The sequence below is a fragment of the Apodemus sylvaticus genome, chromosome 3 (assembly GCF_947179515.1).
Source record: "Apodemus sylvaticus chromosome 3, mApoSyl1.1, whole genome shotgun sequence".
NCBI lineage: Eukaryota > Metazoa > Chordata > Mammalia > Rodentia > Muridae > Apodemus > Apodemus sylvaticus.
The window spans coordinates 55518547-55541406 of NC_067474.1; the positions used below are offsets into that span (position 1 = coordinate 55518547).

Sequence of the window (22860 nt, forward strand, 5' to 3'; positions counted from 1 at the left end):
TGAATACTCAAGTATCACGTCTGTGAAGTGAATGTATGAGTGCAAAGACTCAGATCCATGAAAGCGCAATATACATCAGAGACATGCAATCCAATGAGTCTATAGAGTGTAAAGGGAAATGCAGAGACAGAGATGAGAGCTAGCAAGGTACAGGGCTAGGGAGATGCCTCGATCCATAAAGTGCAGTGTTGCACAAGTATAAAGAAGACCTGAGTTCAAATCCCAGCACTTGCACATTTTTATTAAATGAACAAACAAAAACAGCTAGAGGTAGTTTTGTATATGCAAACATCCCTAAAAGAGGCCAAAAGAAAAGGAACAGGTATTAAATAGTAGCTAAAAGAGACAACATAGAATATCACTGCTGTCTCACAGTGAATAGAGAAAAGGAAACAATTTAAGTGTATAAAATAATGATATTATTACATGAACATACCTGGACAAAGAATTAATAGGACAACATGGGTTATATATTGACACACCATCACAAAAAAATTAAATACAAGACTGGAAACGTGCCTTACTAGATCACTTTACCTAATTCACATGAAGCCCTAGGTTTGATCCCCAGCCCCACACAAAACCAGAAATGAGCATGGTGGTACTTGCCCGTAATCCCAGCAAAGAGGAGGGAGATGAAGTACGACCAGGAACGCCAGCCTCTGTTACACAGAGTTCAAGAACAGTCTACAGCTCATAAGATACCACTTCAAAATACAGACAGACAGACAATAAATAATTTTATGGGGCCTGGAGAAAAGACTCTGCTTAAGAATACTTGTGGAGCCGGGCGGTGGTGGCGCACGCCTGTAATCCCAGCACTCTGGGAGGCAGAGACAGGCAGATTTCTGAGTTCGAGGCCAGCCTGGTCTACCAAGTGAGTTCCAGGACAGCCAGGGCTATACAGAGAAACCCTGTCTCAAAAAAACCAAATCCAAAAAACCAACAACAACAACAAAAAAACCCCAAAAAGAATACTTGTGGAGATGGCTCAGCGTTAAGAGCACTGGCAGCTCTTCCAGAGGTCCCAGTAACCACATGGTGGCTCACAACCATCTGTAATGAGATCGGATGCCCTCTTCTGGTGTGTCTGAAGAGAACTACAGTGTACTTATATACATAAAATAAATAAATGTTAAAAAAAAAAAAAAAAAAAGAACACTTGTTGCCCTTGCAAAAAAGAACCCAGGTTCAGATCCCAGCACCCACATGATACCTCATAACTGTTTCTAACTCCAGGTCCAGAGGACTGGACACTACCTTCTAGCCCCCACAGGTAATAATTCTACATGCTACACTTATATGCATGCAATCAAAGCTTATATAAATAAACCTCAGTAAGAAAGAAAAGGAGTCAAAGTCAAAGTAAGAGAGTGAGAATGGGGAGGGAAACAAGCAAACTAGGCACAGCATGGCAGAACAGCTGTGGCACAGCTTGCCCCTAATCCCAGCACTTCAGAACAACGGATCAGGTCAAGGCTGACTCGGCCTCCCTGCCAAGCCCAAGACAGCTGAAGCTATACAGTGAAACCTTGTCTCAAAAATACATTTTTAAAAGCATATATGGGGGGGGGGGCATTGATTTCAGAGTTTTCAAAGAGAATATACTTCATAAGGTAATGCCAAAATGTCATAATATGAAGCGGCTGGATATGTGACAACAGTTAAAGAGTACCTGCTGTTCTTTCAGAGGACCAGAGTTCTGTTCTCAGCAACCACATCAGACAGCTCACAACCTGTACAGCTCACAATCTGTAACTTGAGCTGTAATCAGGAGTGGACATCCACCTCTGGCCACCCTCCAAGGTTTCCTGATCACACTCAACATATGCATATCCACTTACAGACACACCCCCACACCCTCACACACACACACCACCTTATTAGAAAATTATAAAAATAAATCTTTTTTTTTAATCTCAGAGAGTCCAAAAATTCAAAGAATTAACAAAGCCAGAACTGTGTGTGTGTGTTACCTTCCTGAAGGGGGTATGAAAAGCTACAGTTGGCTGAGTGAACAAGAGCAGCAAAGGCCACGGCTCTCTAAAGAATGTTACTTTGTTCTGCAATGCTAGGGACTGAACCAAAGGCTCATCAAATACCCAACTACTGCGCTGTGCCTCCAAGCCAAGGCAGCAACATTTAAGCTTAAAAATTCCTTGATAAATGTCTACTGCATATATTGACATACAACTTATAAGGACATTTATTCCTTGACCCTATAAAAATATCATATAAAATATTAATTTTTAAAAAGCATCCGCATAAACAAACATGGCCAAAGATTTTCAGCATATTAATTACCAGTGGCCTCATGCAAGCTAAGCACCATCTCAGTCCCTATCTGTTTTCATTTTGATAGTGTCATTCTTTCTAGCTATAAAGGCACTATTTCTTGTCTTACTCATGGAAATACCAACTACTGAGCTATTAAAGACTTAACCTTTTAAGTTTAAGAATTATGACTTTGATAAACATTCTTTACATATCTCTGTGAATCATCTATTTTAATTCTGAACATTGTACAGACTAGTCAACTGCTGAAAGCACAGCTGATATACTTAGCAGCTGTTAATAAGCACAGTATTGCAATAGTGATGCTATATATACATCAAGTCTCTGTCAAAAATGTGAACTTGTTACCTTTATAAAATACTCTAACCAACCTTATAAGAAAAGATTACTTATTCAATAAACAATTCAATTATTCAATAAACAAAGCAGCAAACATAAGAGTATAATAGGTAAGTTACCAGGCTGAGCTCAAGAAGTGTCAAGAGGTCTGTACAGCTTAGGGAAAAAAGAGGAAAAAGCAGGGTCAACTAATAATTCCAACTTTAACAACATTAGTGCACCCTCCCCAACAGTTTGAAATTGCAGTTCCAGGGACTCCAATGCCCTCCTCTGGCCACCAAGGGCACGAGGCACATGAGTGGTGCATAAATACACATACAGGTAAAGCAATCACACACATATATAATTTTTAATCTCTAAGAAAACAATGCTGGAAGATTCCCTAGTGAGCCCCTCCCCCTTTCCTTTCATTAGACTTGTTTTCAGAAATCTTTGGATAAGTTATTGAAGTAGGGCTATCTCTTTGGTTTTGGTTTAGGCTTTTGTTCTATCTGGGGGCAGAGGTCAAGGCAAGGTTTTTGTCACCCGGGCGGCCAGACTCATTCTACTTGATAGCAGACTGCCTCGGACCTCACAGTAACCATCCTACATCAGCTATCACATCCACTTGGCCTAGTTTTTTATTATTTTAAATGTTTTAAAATCAGTTATCTATTCTTTGTGCCTGTGTATGAGCACGCGCACGTATACATGCAGAAATTAGAAGACAGACTGCTAGCTAGAGTCAGCTCTCTCCATCTATCACGTGGGCTTCAGAAACCCAGCTAAGGTCATTATGCTGAACAGCAAATGCCTTTATCCAATGAGCACCTATTTTATTTTTTAAAGCATCCTTATAGACAGGCATGGTGATTCATGCCAGTAATAGAGCACTCAGGAGGCAAAGGCAGAATGATGTAAGTTTAAGAGCAGTCTTCTCTGAACAGTTGATAACTGTCTCAAAACAAAACAATAAAAGAAAGAAAAATTATGTAGGTATATTATTGTTTGCATATCTTCTTAAAGAGAAGTCATGGGTTTCCTATAATGTTTGATGCCATTTTATTTCCTTTTTTGTTTGTTTTTTGAGATAGGGTTTCTGTCTATGTAACCCTTTAAGTCCTGGTGTGGAAATCCGCCTGCCTCTGTCTCGTATGTGCTGGAATTAAAGGTATGCACTGCCAAAGCCTGCCATCTTGTGTTTTTAATTAATTTCTTTCCTGTGCTATGTGGACATGCACATTCCCTACAGCACTTGTGTGGAGGGCAGAGACTAATCTGCAGGAGTGGATGCCTTCCTCTATCACATCGTGAGACCCAGGATCAACCTCAGCTGGTCAGGCTTGGTAGCAAGGGCCTTTATAGGACAGCCTTTTCACCAAGCTTGGCTTCTAATTTGTAATCCTCTGCCTTATCCAGCCTAGCCCTGGGATTGCAGGCACAGAACCCTATATCAACCTCAAATAATTTTATAGTTTATGTGGCATATACAATAAAAATTACCACTTCTTGATAGCAATCTACAAAGAATTACTCTATACTTTATATTTTAAAACTAACTTACGCCAGGTGGTGATGGCGCATGCCTGTAATCCCAACACTCTGGGAGGCAGAGGCAGGCAGATTTCTGAGTTCGAGGCCAGCCTGGTCAACATAGTGAGTCCCAGGACAGCCAGGGCTACACAAAGAAACCCTGTCTCGAAAAAAATAAATCCAAAAAACAACAACAACAACAAAAAACTTAGACCCTATTATTTCATGTAATAATTTGATATGTTAAAAACAAACTACCACCGGGCAGTGGTGGCACACACCTGTAATCCCAGCACTCTGGGAGGCTGGTGGATTTCTGAGTTCAAGGCCTGCCTGGTCTACAGAGTGAGTTCCAGGACAGCCAGGGCTACACAGAGAAACCCTGTCTCAAAAATAACCAAATCCAAAAAACCAAAAAAAACCAAACAAACAAAAACCAAAACAAAACAAAAAACTACCATCTAGTTGAGGCTATAGTTCAGTAGCAGAACATTTGCCCAATGTATGCAGGATTTTGTGTGTGATGCCTAGCACTGAAAATAATCATATCTACTTATATGAAGAATATGTAATTAATTCTATATTTTATTATGTTTTTTAAAATGTATACAAGTACACTGTAGCTGTCTTCAGACACTCCAGAAGAGGACATCAGATCCCATTACAGATGGTTGTAAGCCACCATGTACTTGCTGGGAATTGAACTCAGAACCTAAGGAAGTGCTCTTAACTGCTGAGCCATCTCTCCAGCTCTTAATTCTAATCATAAAGCACACCAACCCAGACTAGAAGGCAATGTAGAATGTAATTACCCTATATTCTTCAAATATGTCAATGACAAGAAACCAAAGCATAAGCATATCCTACACAGACGTGAAATCCCAGCTACTCAGGACAAAAAAGCAACAGGAGAGGCTGCGGAGGCTGAGGTCCAGCTTGCCTGAGCTTGGCATAATGAGGTTGGGGGAGGGAAGGAAGAGGAAGAAGAGACACACTGACTGAGGAGATCTGTACCTAAACAATGCTTGGCGGAAGGTAGTAACATTACTGCCAGGGGCAAAAACACTCCAGAAACTGCATCCTACCTAATTAGTAAGATGTAGACCCAAACCCAAACTCAGGTTTTACACAAACTCTAAACAGCTCTTTTAGAGAGCTCTCTCAATTCTACCAAATAAAGGCCTCTTTATTCTCACTTTAAGGTACCTTCAGGAAACCTTTTTTATACTTATAGTCTCTCTCTCTGGGGTCTCATGTAGCCCAGGTCAGCTTCAAACACACTACAACCAAAGATAATACTGAATTTCTGATCCTCCTGCCACCACTTCCTGAAGTGCTAGATTACAAGAAAATCTTGTTGGAGCATGCCCAGTTGAACCCAGGCCTTTGTGCAGGCCTTTGTGTCCTTTACCACAAATGGGTTCTATCCCCAAGTGTGTGCACACACACGCACGCTCATATGCATGCATTGTGCTAGGACTAAGACTGGGACTCCATGCACACTGGTCAAATGTTTACTGCCGAGGAAGCAATGCCCTCAGCCCACCATAAAATTCTCCCTAATAGTATTTTTGAAAACTATTCTCAAGATAATTTTATAGGGGCTGGAGAGATGGCTCAGGAGTTAAGAGCACTGACTGCTCTTCCAAAGGTTCTGAGTTCAAATCCCAGCAACCAGATGGTGGCTCACAACCATCCGTAAAGAGATCTGACACCCTCTTCTGGAGTGTCTAAAGACAGCTACAGTGTTCTTACAATAAATAAAGCTTTAGTGGCTGGAGAGATGGCTCGGCAGTTAAGAGTACTGACTGCTCTTCCAGAGGTCTTGAGTTCAATTCCCAGCAACCACATGGTGGCTCACAACCATCTGTACAGCTACAGCATACTCATTTACATTAAATAAATAAATAAATAAATAAATAACCTTTAAAAATAAATAAATAAATAAAGCTTTAAATAATAATAATTATTATTATTTTATAAAAAGCTGTATCAGGAATTAGTAATTAATTATCAGCCAGGGCATAGTGGTGCACGCCTTTAATTCCAACATTCAGAAGGCAGGGATAGGTTTATTTCTGTGAGTTTAAAGCCAGCCTGGTCTACATAGCAAGCTCCAGGACATCCAGGGCTACCTAATAGAGAATCTACCTCAAAAACAAACCAAAAAAGACCCTTGATTACCCAGTTGTATGTGAAACTGTAACAGGACAGCAGCTTAAGTCTAAACGCCATCTTAGGACAATGCAGCACATTTTTGTAAGTTTTAAAAGATTATCCCCTCCATTTTTAATATTATTATTGTAAGCACATATATGGATGCAGGCTTGTGAACAGTGTGGCATATGGAAGACATGTGGAAGCCAAGACGGCTTTTAGGAACGGGTTCTCTTACTTAAAACATGTGAGTTCCTAGGCTCAAACTCAGGGCTCGAGGTTTATATGGTGAGAGCTTTTATCAACCAAGCAACCACAGCAGCAGACAATACCTTTTTTTTTTCTGTTATAAAGGTATGTGTGTGCATGATGCACACTCTGGGGAAGGCAAAAGTACAGTACACAGGTGGGGTTCAGAGGAAACATTCAACCCTTTACATGGGTTCCAAATACCAAGTTCAGCTTGTAAGGCTTGGAGGGCAAGGACTTTACCCACTAGGCTATCTTTAGGCCCAAACCCCAATTTTAGAAATAACAGGAAAGGAGCAATAGAGATGGCTTGGTGGTTAAGAGCACTGACTGCTACTTCAGAGGACCTAGGCTTGAGTCCCAAAAAACATATGGTGGTTCACAACTGTCTGTTAACTGTGCATATGTTACACAGGGCAAGACATGCATACACATAAAAAAAAAAAAAGATACAAAAGAAAAAAGGAAAAGCAAGGCGTAAGATGGTACACATCTCTAAAGCAAGCACTAGAGAGTTAAAGGAAGGCAGACCTTCAATTACACAGCCTGGATGACACAGCAAGCTGAACCAGCCTAAACTAAGACGCCTGCTTCAACAAACAGTGAGTTGGGACAGCTCAGCAGTGAAGTGCATCGGGTGCTCTTCCAGGACCTGGGGTCCATTCTAGCACCCACATGGTGGCTCACAAGCATTTCTAATTCCAGTTCCAGATCTGACAGATGTCCTCTTCTGGCCTTCTCAGGTATGTACGTGCGCACACACACTCTGTGCAGATATACCCTCAGGCAAAACATCCAAGCATATAATCTAAAAGTATTTTTAAAAAGCAAGGCAAAGCTAGGCAGTGGTGGCGCACACCTGTAATCCCAGCACTCTGGGAGGCAGAGGCAGGCGGATTTCTGAGTTCGAGGCCAGCTTGGTCTACAGAGTGAGTTCCAGGACATCCAGGGCTATACAGAGAAACCCTGTCTCGAAAAAAACAAATCCAAAAAAAAAAAAAAAAAAAAAGCAAAGCAAATAAAAAGAAACCTAAGATCAAGAATCCTCCCCACTGCCGGGCGGTGATGGTGTACACCTGTAATCCCAGCACTCTGGGAGGCAGAGGCAGGCGGATTTCTGAGTTTGAGGCCAGCCTGGCATACAGAATGAGTTCCAGGATAGCCAGAGCTATACAGAGAAACCCAGTCTCGAAAAAAACAAATCCAAAAAAAAAAAAAAAAAATTCCTCCCCACTGTTCAGTCAGCAGCTTTTTCCTTTGGACGACCAAAGCCATCCCCTAGAGGTTCACATAGGATAGCATCAGTGAGAAGCTTTAATGTACTCCCAATCCCAGGGAGGCTGGGACAAGAAAATCGAAGTTTGAGCCCAACACTGGTTACACAGGAAATTCTGGGACAGTCTGGGCTACATAGAAAGACCCTGTCTCAAACCCTAAAATGAAACAATAAAAATAAAATCCTTTTGAAAGGAAAAGAATTCATTCCTTGCTCCAGCCTACAGACTGACTGACAACAGCCCAAATCCGCTTGCAAAGCACACAGGGACTCACCACAGCACCACTGACATTCACTTGGCCCGCCTTCACAAGCTCATACTCTTTTTGCTTAATTTCTTTCTAAAGACTAACATTTTTTATTACTACCATTATTATTATTACTATTATCAGAATTTGTGGTTATTACTAACTTAAGCTTCTTCCTTAATACAAGACAATTCCTTAAAGAAACTTTAAAAAAAAAGCCTAGCTGCACAGTTCAAGCCTCCTATGTTCAAGTTACACCCAGTGGGTTACACAGTACCGGTCTGCTGCCTGGGGATCAAGATACAGAACTCTCAGCTCCTTCTCCAGCACCATGTCTACCTGGATGCTGTCATGCTTCCCACCATAATGATAAATAAACTAATCCTCTGAATCTATAAGCCAGCTCCAATTAAATGTTTTCTTTATAAGAGTTGCCTTGGAAATGGTGTCTCTTCACAGCAATAAAAACCTAACTAAGGCAGTCTCCTATGTTCTGTTCTGGCGGGCCTGGACTCACTATGTAGACCAGGTTGGCCTCAAAATCAGAAATCTGCCTGCCTCTGCTAATGCCACAACTCTCGGCATAGCAGTCCTTCTTGATCAGCTGTGAAGACCACTTGTAAAAATAAAAAGACTCGCCGGGCGGTGGTGGCTCACGCCTGTAATCCCAGCACTCTGGGAGGCAGAGGCAGGAGGATTTCTGAGTTCAAGGCCAGCCTGGTCTACAGAGTGAGTTCCAGGACAGCCAGGGCTACACAGAGAAACCCTGTCTCGAAAAACAAAAAAAACAAACAAACAAAAAAAAAAACGAAAAATAAAAAGACTCAAGATAAGCACTCAAACAGCAGCTATTTATCTGCTAACAGCAGCAAGGTACAAAGCCAATTTCAGATCCAATTTAACATAGGAATTATATAAAAAGATATCTACTCTATACCAAAACATAACAGAATACTTCACTATGAATTACACAAAGCTCCTGAGAAAGATAAGGGATATAACTCATTGGTAAAACCAACCCCAATATCAATAATAAATTATTATCAAAGTCAGCTGGAATCGTCCACTTCTGTTAACCGCAGCACCCAAGAAACTGAATCCGAAGAGTAAGGAATTCAAATCCTGGTTGGCAGAACTAGTAAGATCCAGTCTCAAATCACAAAACAAACAATAAATATGTATCAAGCCAGGACTCTGAAGTTGAAATGATTCATTATTCACTAAGATACTGCTCTGAGGGCCAGCAATATGGTTCAGTAAGTAAGGGCCTCACTGCTGACTCCAACCAGAGCTCCAACCCTGAATCACATGGTAGAAGCTAGCTCTCTCAAACTGACGTCTAACCTCAAAAACCACAATGATCCATGTGTGCACACACATAAACAGTTAATAAGTGTAAGGATAAAAAATAAAGCACATTAAGGGGAAAAGAAACCTGTCACCTGAGTCAATGCAGTACAGAATGTAACTGTCCCAGCCACTGGGCTCCATGCTCTACGCAACTGTCTCATTTCATTTAGAAGAAAAGCAGACGGGCTGGGGTGGAGGTCAGTAGTAGAGTGCTTGTCTAGAACACGGAAGCTCTGGGTTCAATTCCTAATATTACACACTAGACAAAGACAAACAGAGGAAGGGCGAGGGGAGGGGAGGGGAGGGGAGGGGAAACAAGGAAGGAACCTGCTGGAGCAGATGACAACTGGAATTCAGGACTACACAATGATTCTGGAATACCATTCAGTTTTACCATGATAACCTCTTTCCTACACTTACTAGTCACTCTATAAAGACAAAGTCAAATCCTGAGTTTCCTAGGGAGGGAAATATTAAAACATTCCTTCTGAGTGTAGTTGAGGTTCCTTCTAAATGAGACAGAGGCTTCACAAAAACTTACCTGTACCACTTGTTTCTGTGACTGTGCTGCATGTGTTGTTGGCATCTGTGGTTTTTCCCGAGCACCTCGGCAACGATCATTGCTCACAGAAGTCATCATATACAGAATATACAAAATGTATGTACAAAATACAAAATCTGCAAGAAAGAAGGCATTATAAGCAAAACTTCCAAGCCATGGTTAAAAATAAAAATCAGCTGGGCAGTGGTGGTGCACACCTTCAGTCCCAGGACTTGGGAGGCAGAGGCAGATGGATTTCTGAGTTCGAGGCCAGCCTGGTCTACCTAGTGAGTTCAGGACAGCCAGGGCTACACAGAGAAACCCTGTCTCAAGAAAAAAAAAAAGGTGAATGTTTATGTTAATGAGGATACAATAGCATATGCTTGCAATGACAGAACTTGGGACACTGGATGAACGATTAGGAGTTCCGGGAGCACAGAGATGGCTTAACTAAGAACATTTACTGTGCAATTGTGAGGACTGGATTTTATATCCTGGCATACCTTTAACCCAAGCTGACTGAGGAAGTCATAAAGCCAGCACATCTTAAAACCACCCCTAGGTATCTCTGGGGTTGAGCTTTGGTTACAGCAACATGGTCAAACACACCAGGATGGTAGGGACTGTCAAGAAATATAGGCCCTGCTATTGTGCCTCCCTCCAGAAAATGGTGAAGAAAATTTAAATCAGCCAGCAGGCCAAGCTCACTTGCTCCTTCTGTGGCAAGACCAAGACGAAGAAATAAGCCACCGGCATCTGGCACTGTGGTTCCTGTATGAAAATAGCGAGCCTGGACCTGCAACAACCTTTCTGCCGTCGTCTGCCATCAGAAGACTCAAAGAACTGAAAGACCAGTAGAAGTGCTACAGTCTCAGACTTAGCCAGCAAGAAATGGCAAAACTTGTCATTAAAAAAAGGAAACACAAACACACACACACACACACACACACACACACACACACACACACACACACCACCCCTAGTTCTATGTAAAAGCATGGTAATTAACCCACGCCTGTAATTCTGGCAAAGTTCAAGGCTATCCTCAACTATATAAAATGGAGGGAAGCCCGGGCTACTCTACCACAAATCAATTGAATGCAATGGATATTTTTAATCTTTAGTGTAACCACCCTAAGCATAAAGAGAAATAATTCAAATAGGTCACATCACAATGACAAGTTAACCTACCCAAGTTTCTACCTAAGTTTATCTACTGAAATATCCAAAACAAGATGCCAGTGTCAGGATTATTTCCCTAGCAGCCTTCCCTCTCCCTGTCTCGCTCACTCCTCTGCTCTCTTGTCTTTGCTATGGAATTCTATTACGCTGTCCAGGCTGACCTCTAAACCGACTGACTGGTTGGCGTTAGCCCCCTGTACCACAGGCCTTCCTTTTATGGACTGCTTGCTTCCCTTTCGACTTCTCAGGATCTACATTCTCATATTTTACTTAAGTGTTCATCAGACCAGACAGCTGGTGAGTGGTAGAGAGCCTGCCTAGCATGTGCCCTGGGTTCAATCCTCATCTCCCTATAAAACTGGATACTGGTGGCATCTCTGTAATTCTAAGAGGATCAGAAGTTCAAGGTCATCCTCAGCTAGCCGAGGGGTACCAGGCCAGACTAGACTAAATGAAACCTACCTTAAAAAATAAATGACAAGTTAAGAGAGGCAGCTCAGTGGTTAAAAGTTAAGAGCACTTATTCTTCCAGAGGAAAATATACAGAGTGATACTTACCAGGATGGAAAGTTCAAAGGCTAAAAGAAAAGCTATCCCACTCATTTTAATTTACATGTTTCAACTAGAGACACAGCACTGCACCTAATAATAAATTACAGGACACAAATGTGGAGTTTTGAATGAGAATGGTTCCCCTGGGCTCATTAATTTGAACACTTGGGTCCCAGTTAATGAAACTCTTTGGAAATTATTAAGAAATGAACTTTGATGGTGCTGGTGCACACCTTTAGTCCTAGCATTCCAGAGGCAGAGGTAGACAGATCTCGGAGTTCCAGGACAGCCAAGGTTACACAGCGAAACCCTGTATTGAAACACTCCTCTCAAAAAAGAAGTAGCCTTGTTGGAGGTGTGTCACTGGGGGTGGGCTTTAAAAGCAGTCTCTCTTCCTGAAACTTGTAGATCAAATGTGAGCTGTCAGCTGCTTCACCATCACCCCATCTATTACCATGCTCCCCCCATGATAATTAAAACTTATAGCAGGCAGGGCGTGGTGGCGCACGCCTGTAATCCCAGAACTTGGGAGGCAGAGGCAGGTGAATTTCTGAGTTCGAGGCCAGCCTGATCTACAGAGTAAGTTCCAGGACAGCCAGGGCTACACAGAGAAACCCTGACTCAAAGAAAAAACAAACAAACAAACTATAGCAAGCCCCAATTAAATGATTCTTTTATAAGAGCTGCCTTGGTCATAGTGTCTTTTCACAGTGATAGAGCACTGACTAAGGTACTAAGCATAACTCATTATACTACTACAGACACTACAAATAAAAATGTCTTTCAAATGTGTTAGTTAGAAAAGATTTTCTTACAGAGATGCCCTGGTATTTACTTTCACAATAGGTCCTGTATTAACTGGGTATTCATAAGCCCTAAAGGCCCCAGGGAATATAGCTGTACTGCTTTTTATATTATAACAACAAATAATCAACTAGAACATCTCACAAGCCCCAAGGGCTAGTTTAGTTTATCTTATCTCAAACTGCCCCTCACTTGTATAAATCGCACTCTGCGTCCTATTTTGAGGTTAACAACTTTCATATTGTTAAATTCTTAAGTACACAGAATAAGCTTTGTCTTGACCACAATTATACTACTTTTAGATCATCCTCTGGGTTTTTAAATTTTTATTTTACTTATGATTTTTGTGTGTTCACACCCAACACGTGTCTCAGTTAACATGTGGAGCTCAGAGGAAAACTTGTGAGTGTCCGCTCTTTTCTTTACCTTACAGAAGGGTGTGGGAACTGAAGGCAGCCTTTGGGCTGCACCACAAGTGCTTTTTGCTGTTAGGCTATTTCTGTCATGGTGGGGAGCATGCCATTAAGCAATCCCACCAGCCTGTTCTCTAAATTTAAAGATATTAGTAAGAATAAGACAAATGATTGTTTTTGAAACCACAAAGCAATGTAAAAATATAAAAAAAAAAAAACTTTTCTATTGCTTAAATGAAGCAATTCATTTTGGCAGTACAGGGAATTGAACCTAAGGCCTCATAATACATAAAAGATAAGCACTCTACTAACCTATAGCTCTAGCCCTCTATTTTTATAATCCACTCATCACCAACACTTGTATTTTCTCTTATAGCTAGGTTGTTTTTTGAGACAAAGTCACACCATGTAGCCCAGGCTAGAGTTGAACTTAAGATTTTTTGACCTCAGCCTTCTGAGTACTATGTAGCACCATGCTTAAGTTACTTTAACTCTATCTCCTTTATGTTTTTTCTTTTGTTTTGTTGTTTTGTATTTGGTTTTTTTTTTTGTTTTTGTTTTTGTTTTCTGAGACAGGGTTTCTCTGTATAGCCCTGGCTGTCCTGGAACTCACTCTGTAGACCAGGCTGGCCTCAAACTCAGAAATCCGCCTGCCTCTGCCTCCCAGAGTGCTGGGATTACAGATGTGCGTGTGCCACCACCTCTATGTCCTTTAAAATTAAGAACCAAAGACTGGTGAGGTGGCTTGGCAAGTAATTGCACTTGTCACCAAGTCTGAAGTTCTGAGTTCAGTCCCCAGAATCCATATAGTGTAAAAGAATAAAACCATCTTCAAATCTCTGATCTCCACATAAATTCCATGGCACATGCACTGGAGCACACACATCTACCTGAGCACAGCGAACCCCCGTATGTGTGCGCGCACGCGCGCACATACACACACACACACACACACACACACACACATCCACTCAAGCATACACCCATGTCCCCACACACATCACTCATTCCTTTCACCCTCTTCCTCCCTCATACACCAAGAAGGAAGGGAGGGAGGGAGGGAAGGAGAGACTTCCCAAAAGGTATTTCCTAAAGTAATCACCAAAAACCTTTAAATTTTTTTACCAATTCTAAACTGTAAATGGAGGGCATGGATTAAGATTAAGATTAAGATAAAGAGGAAATATCTTCAATTAGAACACCAAAGTACTATTGGGGGAAATCCTGCCTTCTTTTGGAAACAGAATCTTGTGTAGCAAACAGATCTGCGCCTGCGGCACACACTCAGCTACTAGACCATAGGAACTGCACTTACACTTGTTTTCCATCAGCTCCACTACTCCGGAACAGGTTCCAAGAGAATTCTTAGAATAGAAACAGACAAGAGCAAGCAACTTCTAAAAATAATCTGTCAGAAACTCTTCCCTATCTCAGGTTCTTGAACTACAGAAAGCATGCAGTTACTCTGATCAAGTGAAATTTCAAAACAAATGAAAAACAAAGTAGAAAAAAACAAACAAAAACCAAATAAATTTTCTAATATTCAAAATAAGCTAGAGATATGGTTTGGGGGTAGATTTTAACCTAGAATTGGTGATAAAACAAAAATGAGAACTAACTTTCTCCCACTACTTAAGGTACAAAATGGTCTGTAGGTGTGCTAGGACAGTGGCACTGGCACTGTGTGGCAGTGGGGTCTGCCTGAGAGCCTGAGCTCTCTCCTGCACCATGGGTTCTAGAGGTCAGACTCAGGGCATCAAGGTTTTTTTTTTTTGGGGGGGGGGGGGCCTTTTTGTCGAGACAGGGTTTTTCTGTGTAGCCCTGGCTGTCCTGGAACTCACTCTGTAGACCAGGCTGGCCTCGAACTCAGAAATCCACCTGCCTCTGCCTCCCAGAGTGCTGGGATTACAGGCATGCTCCACCACTGCCCAGCGCCGAGCATCAAGTTTTGAAACAAGTGATTTCATCTGCTGAACCATCTCACTGGTCCTAGAAAAAGTTTAAACTGTTACTGTTTTCCTTTGCAAGGGATAACTATTTCCAAGAGATTCCAGGTGGAGCATCAAACCCAGTCTTACTTGCCTAGTATTTAAGATGCCCTGGGTTCAATCCCTGCCCTGGGGGGGGGGTGTACTGGGGGTGTACTGGGGGGGTATGGGGGTTGGAGTGGGGGGGTGGAGGGAGGGAGGGAGGAGGGGATGGTGGGGAGAGTTGGATTTGGCAAGGGGGGAAGAGACAGGCTATCTCAGTTTAGAATGAACTAAAATTGTTAACATCCACCTACATCTCTCACGTTTGTACAAACAAATTCATCATGAAGACACCAAATTTTAGGCAAAAATAGCTGTTATATAGCAGTTACATGGCATGGAGCAATGCTTCTCAACCTGTAGACTACAACCCAGCATCAACTTCTGACCTCTGTAAGCTCACAAACAAGGAAGAATGGTTACAGAGATAATATTAACTCAGTTGGGACATCTCGGGTAAGAATGATCCTAGGCATACACTCATCCCCACAATTCTAAAACAAGTAATGGTAATAGCAGTAAACATACATTGTTTTACTATGTGACAGATACTACTTTACTATCTCAGATAGCCTGGCACTTACTATGCAGCATGATAATGGATCTGCAGCCCAGGATACCTTCAAGGAATGACTGTCCTCCAGTCTCAGCCTCTAAAGTGCTAAGAGTGCAGACATGTGCCTTTCAATATCATTAATACCCAACAACGACTCCCTAAATTTGTGTACTCCTGTGACCAGTTGTGTTTTATTATATGCATTTAATTTCCAATCAGCATTCTTGCCTTTTTATCAAACCCACTCTTCTCAATCTTTTTTTGCAGGTGAAATCAATTTAGTAAAGAATCTCTACTGGTTAATGAAGTTCAGAACAGGCAGTAAGAAGAAATCACCACTGTCAATCTGGCAAAGAACAAGGCCAGGGGTTGCCAAACAGTCAGCCATGAAGCTCCACTGCCAGGAGCCGACCAAGTGGGACTTATGCAGAGGGCAGGGTCAGGCCTCTAGCAGCTGGGGGACAAGGATGGCCTCCCCATACCCACACAGTATTGTCAGCTGGGCTGAGTTTAGTGCCCATGGAAAAGGAAACATTAGAAGACATCAAATTTTATGGGAGACAGTCACCTTCTCTCCAAAGCAGGGAAGCATGTCACTGCCTGTGGCTTCCCACACATGCACCCCACTTCTAGCCAGCTTTCTCAGCTCTAAACCTCAGTTTTTAATTATTATTTTATTGCTCCAGTCTTTCATGGTGCTAGAGATCAAATCCAGGACCTGAGATATGCTAGGCAACCGTTCTATACCCCCAAATCACAGCCTTTAAACCCTCTCTAACCTAGCAGCTATCAAGGATTCTTTGTCCTCCCGCCCCCTTGAAAGGCTGCTCATTATTCATAACTAATCTTTACCATTATTTCTAACAGATCTGTCTCAAAGAAAAAGGCCCCCTTTACACACAGCATTTCACAGGCCCTATCAAGTATAACACAGTGTTGCTCCTGCATGCATGAAGGACCTTGAGGCCTAGTTTCAAGACCCAGCACGCACACACCGAAACCCAAAATTACCCTTGTCCTTTAATCATTCAGATATGCAGTGCTCAAATAATATCCAGATGGTATTGTCATTAGAGTACATTATACTATGCTGGGCACAGTAGCTTGCACCTAAATTCACATCCTCCCTTGGGAAGATGAAATAGGATGATTGCCAAGAATACAGTGGCATTGATCCCAGCACTTGGGGGCCCAGTGTGGGGGAGAAGCAGTCTGAGGCCAGCCTGGTCTACAAAGCAAGTTCCAGAATAGCTATTATACAGAGAAGCTCTTGAAAAACAAGCAAGTAAAATATGAAGTCACTCTGAGCTACACAGTTTCAGGCCAGCCTCTGCTTCAGACCCTATTTTCAAGCAGTAAGCAAACTAGGCATAGGTCTAGTGACTGTCTATAATCCCATGCCTGTAAGTCTTCAAAAGGATCACAAGTTTGAAGACAGATTAATATTGATATATGTAGGCCAACACAGCTAACAGAAAAAAAAAAAAGATCCAGCTGGTTGGTGGTGGTGCACACCTTTAATCCCAGCACTTGGGAGGCAGAGGCAGGTGGATTATGAGTTCGAGGCCAGCCTGGTCTACAGAGTGAGTTCCAGGACAGCCAGTGCTACACAGAGAAACCCTGTCTTGAAAAACCAAAAAAAAAAAAAAAAAGATCCATTCTCAAAACAGGTAAACAGCTAGTGACTACACATTCAAGGCACTGTGTTACAGTGATGGCTGCATAGGAATAGCTTCACTGGAATGTTGTGATGAAGAGATAGCTCAGTGGTTAAAAAAAACAACTCACTATTCTTCTAGAGGACAGAGTTCAGTTCCCAGCACATAAAGACAGTTGACAACCACCTGTGTCTCCTGCCCTAAGGGATCTGACACCTTCTTATGACCTCTGCAAGCACCAACATACAAAGATACACCCTGTAACGAAAATAAATCTTAAAATGTATAGCACAACCACTTATCCTGTTAATCTGAGTAATCACTATTATAGATATGAAAACAAACTTCAAACTTCAAAGGAATCCTAGCATTCCTAGACTTTGAAAGTAGGATAAGTCCCAGGCTCACCTGGGCTACAGTTAGTTAGACCTATCTCAAAAATAAAAAGCAGGCCCAGCAAAATAGCTCAACAAGTAAAGGCACTTGCCACCAAGCCTGATCACCTCAGTTCAGTCACTGGGACACACGTGCGTAGAAGCACTCAGTCATGGAAGCATTTTCAATCAATGCATGTTCTTATAATGTAGTCTTGGAACTCCCAATGTAAACCAGGCTGAACTTTTAGTACATTGAAATCTACCTACCTCTACTTCCCAAGTATTGTGATTAAAGGCCTGTACTACCATGCTGAGCCCAAAATTGTTGATCCCATTCTTTTTTGGTATAAGTTCTTTCTATACTATAGGATCACCAAGCATGGTGGTAAACATGCCATCCTAGCCTAAAGAGGCAGAGGCAGGGGGCCTCCAAGTGTTTAAGGCCTGCCTGGTATACATAGTGAGTTCCAGGACAGGCAGGACTACATAGACCCTGTCTCAAACAGACAGATGGACAGAGATGGATGGATACAGTATTTTCCTTCCTTGACAATGGAGTGTTATAAACACTAATTTTAAACAGGGCATGGTGGAAGGTAGAGGCAGGTGAATCTGTGAGTTTGAAGCTAGCCTGGTTTACAGAGCTAACACCTTCACACAGAAATGAAGACAAAACAGCAATGCATGTAAAATAAAAATAAGAATTATAAAAAGGGTCAGGTGGTGGCGGCGCATGCCTGTAATCCCAGCACTTGGGAGACAGAGGCAGGCAGATTTCTGAGTTCGAGGTCAACCTGGTCTACAGCGTGAGTTCCAGGACAGCTAGGGCTACATAGAGAAACCCTGTCTCGAAAATACGAAAACAAAAAACAAAAAATAGTTCTCAGTTTGAATTTTGTTTTAGTTTGGTTTTTGTTTGAATTTTGGAAGGGTTGAGACAAGGTTTCATTTTGTAGCCTGGTTACCTCAGAACTTGCTAGATATAGTAGGTTACCCTCAAAGTTTCAGCAAGCCTCCTGCCTCAGTCTATAGCAAGAGCATTCAGCTGGTCCCAGTTTTTTTTTATTCTATATATTTTTTATTTACATTTCAAATGATTTCCCCTTTTCTGCCCCCCCCACCTCCCCAAAAGTCACATAAGCCCCCTTCCCTCCCCCTGTTCTCCCATCCACCCCTTCCCACTTCCCTGTTCTGGTTTTACCCTATACTGCTACACTGAGTGTTTCCAGAACCAGGGGCCACTCCTCCGTTCTTTTTGTACCTCATTTGATGTGTGGATTATGTTTTGGGTATTCCAGGTTTCTAGGCTAATATCCACTTACTAGTGAGTGCATACCATGACTGATCTTTGAGACTGGGTTACCTCACTTAGTATGATGTTCTCCAGCTCCATCCATTTGTCTAAGAATTTCATGAAGTCATTGTTTGGTCCCAGTTTTTTAGTCAGTTCGACTTTGCTCACAAATCCAGAATAAAGTTATGATTTGCTGTTTGTTGATTTGGTCACCACTGCCCACCACCCCCTCCATCCCACACCCTGCTCCCACACACACAAAAACACAGCACAGAGCCAGGCAGTGGTGGCGCACGCCTGTAATCCCAGCACTCTGGCAGGCAAAGGCAGGCAGATTTCTGAGTTCAGGGCCAGCCTGGTCTACAGAGTGAGTTCCAGGACACTACACAGAGAAACCCTGTCTGGGGGGGTGGGGGGGGGGAGACAAATCCAAAATACAAAAACAACAAAAACAAACAAACAAAAAAACACAGCACAGGGTTTCTCTGTGTACCCCTGGCTAGTCCCAGACTTGCCCTATAGACAAGCCTGGCCTTGAACTTACAAATCTACCTGCCTCTCAAGGAGCTACAATTCTTTTTTAAAGATTATTTATTTTATGTATGAGTACACTATCACTATGTCAGACGCACCAGATCCCATTACAGATGGTTGTGAGCCACCATGTGATTGCTGGGAATTGAACTCAGGATCTCTGGAAGAGCAACCAGTGCTCTTAACTGCTGAGTCATCTCCAGCCCAAGCTACAATGTTTTTTAAAGGATATTGCTTTTATTCTATTAGCATCTTTATTACTATTTTACTGTGCCAAAAACCAATTTTTTCTTTTTGTCTTTTGGTTTTTCAAGATGGGAGTTTCTTTGTGTGTAGCACTGGGTATCCTGGAACTTGATCAGTAAACCAGGCTGGCCTGGAACTCACAGAGATTCAACCAGTCTCCATCTCCTGAGTGTTTGGGTCACCACCACCATCAGATCATTTTTTTTTTTTTTTAACATCAGTTACCTAAAAAATGTACCTAAAAAAATGTAAAAAAAAAAAAAAAAAAAAAAAACGGGCAGTGGTGGAGCACGCCTATAATCCCAGCACTCTGGGAGGCAGAGGCAGGGGAATTTCTGAGTTCGAGGCCAGCCTGATCTACAGAGTGAGCTCCAGGACAACCAGGACTATACAGAGAAACCCTGTCTCAGAAAAAACCAAATCCAAAAAAAAAAAATGTGAAAAAAAGTGATGTGATCCATTCAAACACTAACATACCTGCCACTTATGTTCCTACCAGTGCCAGCTCTCATTAAAACACCAAACAGAAAATCCCTTAAATAAGGAATCTCCCACCATGCTACTGAAAAAAGTATTCCCTGGTGGTAAGTAAATATCTATTAAGCTGCTGTCTCCATGAATATTAACCTCAAAATGAAAGCTCAAAAAAGTTTTTCTTCAGTCCCAGCAGGAAGCTAAATGTCCAATGCTGTGCGCTGTGACTCCTGAAGCCCTTTCCTAAGGATGCACTCAGTGACCAAACCACCTGCCTCACCCCTGACCTGTTTCCACCACTCTTATCACGTCCACAGAAGGCCAGGAGCCTGCGCGCACAGCAGCCTCCCCGTGCTCTTCTGCATCTGTCTCCACTGCTCTGCATAACTCCTGACATCCTTCCCCTGCCTTTCCAGACACAGAACACCAGCCTTGTTTCCTCTGTTCTCAGCACTATTCAGTTCTCTTATTCCTGAAAGACACAAGCCAGTTCTTCAGTGTGTCTGTCGTCCTGCCACAAAGTGCACTCTGCTAGCACCAGCAGTTACCTGGGGCAGAGACAGCTCAGGGTAAGGCAAGAGCTTAGCAAGGCAAGGCTGTGGAGAATAAGAGCAGAAGCACTTAAAAACAAAGGAAGACCGGGGGCATAGCTCATTAGAGAGAACAAAATGCTCAATGTATGTGCCTAACTACTTCACAGGACAGAAGGCTTCATGCAGGTTCAAAAGCTAATAAAATCAGAATGAAAAAAAGTTAAAAGGAAAAGCAGCTTACTGTAGTTAATCTCAGAGCTCAAATGCAACCAATTCTAAATGCCTCTATACAGAATAAATAATACAAAAGCAAAAATAGATGTGAAAAGTCTAGTGGAGAGTACACAATTCAAAGATGCCGCCACCTCTATACCCCATCCCCATTCTTTTTCTAGGATCAAGGCACACCCTTTTATACTACAAAGAAGTTAAATTTCCTTTCCATTGCTTACTTTGATTTATCACCTAGCACCTGGCTGTACTCCCAAACAGTGCTTCAGGCAGGCAGTTACTAAAGTAGTATGATTAAGAGCGCAAGTCAGATAGACCTGGAATCTACTCATTTTAAGATTAAGAAACCTGAAAAACATAAGATAAAATAAGATTAAGAAATCTTGGTCAAATACTGTTTCCTAAGCCTGTGGGGAACCTAAAAAAGCTAATAGACTTTTAATGTTTGAATGTAACTGATAAAAATTACAGAATTAATGTATGCTTATCTGTTCAATTTGCTTATCTCCAAGTATTTAAAAAACTTGAATAATTTTACTAGGGTATGTTCAAAACACAGAGTTCACTGTAAGTATGTAACTGAATGACTTTTAGTGTACCTGCTAGTAAGCTTTGCAAGAGCCACTACAATCTAACAAATAAAGCCTGTCGTTTCCCGTCCCACTCCGACTGACCCCCAGAGCCCCGACCTTGGCTTACACACTTCTTGCTCTGCTAGCTCTATCCCATTCCCATCTTCTGCAGTCATGAGAGAGGACAAGGCCATCTACCTGACAGGCTTTTGACTCATACACCTGGGTTCCCTAGTGTGCAGGGATATTTTCCAATCACTACTGTTCTAAAGAGGGATCTGTGCAAGGAAGGGAACCGAGGAAGGTCTAGGCAAACACTACCAGAGTTGCACTGCCTCCAGCCTGTGACTTTCTCTGAGACAAGGGCTATGTAGCTCTGACTGTCCTAGAACTCCTGATCACCTCATCTCTCTACAGCCCCTCAAAATTTAAGATGAAAATACATTAAAACAACAACTTTGCATAAAATAGGCATAGTGGAGCTGGGCAGTGGTAGCATACACCTTTAATCCCAGCACTTGGGAGACAGAGGCAGAGGCAGGTGGATTTCTGAGTTCCAGGACAGCCAGGGCTACACAGAGAAACCCTGTCTCAAAAAAACAAAAATAAAAAAATAAAAATAATAATAAAATAGGCATAGTGGAGTATGTCTTTTCTCAGCACTTTAGAAAAGGAACCTCTGTAAATTCAAGGCCAGTCTGGTACACAAGAATTCCAGGCCAGCTAGGAGTGCAGTGAGATTGTCTTTTTAAAGGGGAAGGGGTAGTGGGGGGCACACTAGAGAGATGGCTCAGCAATTTAAGAGTGTTTCACTTTCCACCACCCACATTGGGTAGCTCACAATTGCCTGTAATTCCAGCTGCCCTCAGACTTGAAGAGAGGTAACCCACACGTAACGATGGTGCACACAGACAGCATATACTTAACACACACATGTACACATAAACTAAAATAATTAAAACATTTTTTAAATGTGCAATCAGATATACAAGACATTAGTGGATTGTGTATATACAACAGAACTTTAATCTGGAAAGGTTCTAAAGACAAGTTAATAAATAACACAAACAGGGCAGTGGTGGTGAGGCCTGTAATCCCAGCACTCGGGAGGCAGAGGCAGGCGGAGTTATGAGCCAGCCTGGTCTACAGAGTGAGTTCCAGGACAGCCAGGGCTATACAGAGAAACCCTGTATCAAAAGACCAAAAACAAACAAACAAACAAACAAACAAAAAAACCACCCTGTCTTGAAAAAAACCAAAAATAAATAAATAAATAAATAACAACAACAACACAAGCAGGAAACAACTAAGCTTCAGCAAAAGGTCTAGAGCAGTGGTCCTCAACTTTCCCAATGCTGCCGACCCTTTAATCCAGTTCCTCATGTTGCAGTGACTCTTCCTAACCATAAAACTAAGTTTGTTGCTATTTTATATCTA

At 42.1% G+C, this 22860-nt stretch overlaps 1 protein-coding gene and 1 pseudogene across 1 annotated transcript in view; one reads left to right on the forward strand and one right to left on the reverse strand.

Annotated features, from left to right (window-relative positions):
* The window catches only part of Ubap2 (ubiquitin associated protein 2), an 84850-nt gene that overhangs the window by 53647 nt on the left and 8343 nt on the right, over nt 1-22860 (reverse strand). Inside the window, exon 2 of the mRNA XM_052176266.1 lies at nt 9968-10104. Coding sequence (XP_052032226.1) covers nt 9968-10066 — 99 coding nt within the window. The 5' untranslated portion in view covers nt 10067-10104. The remainder of the gene's footprint in view (nt 1-9967; nt 10105-22860) is intronic.
* On the forward strand, nt 10563-10825 carry LOC127680664 (60S ribosomal protein L37a-like; annotated as a pseudogene).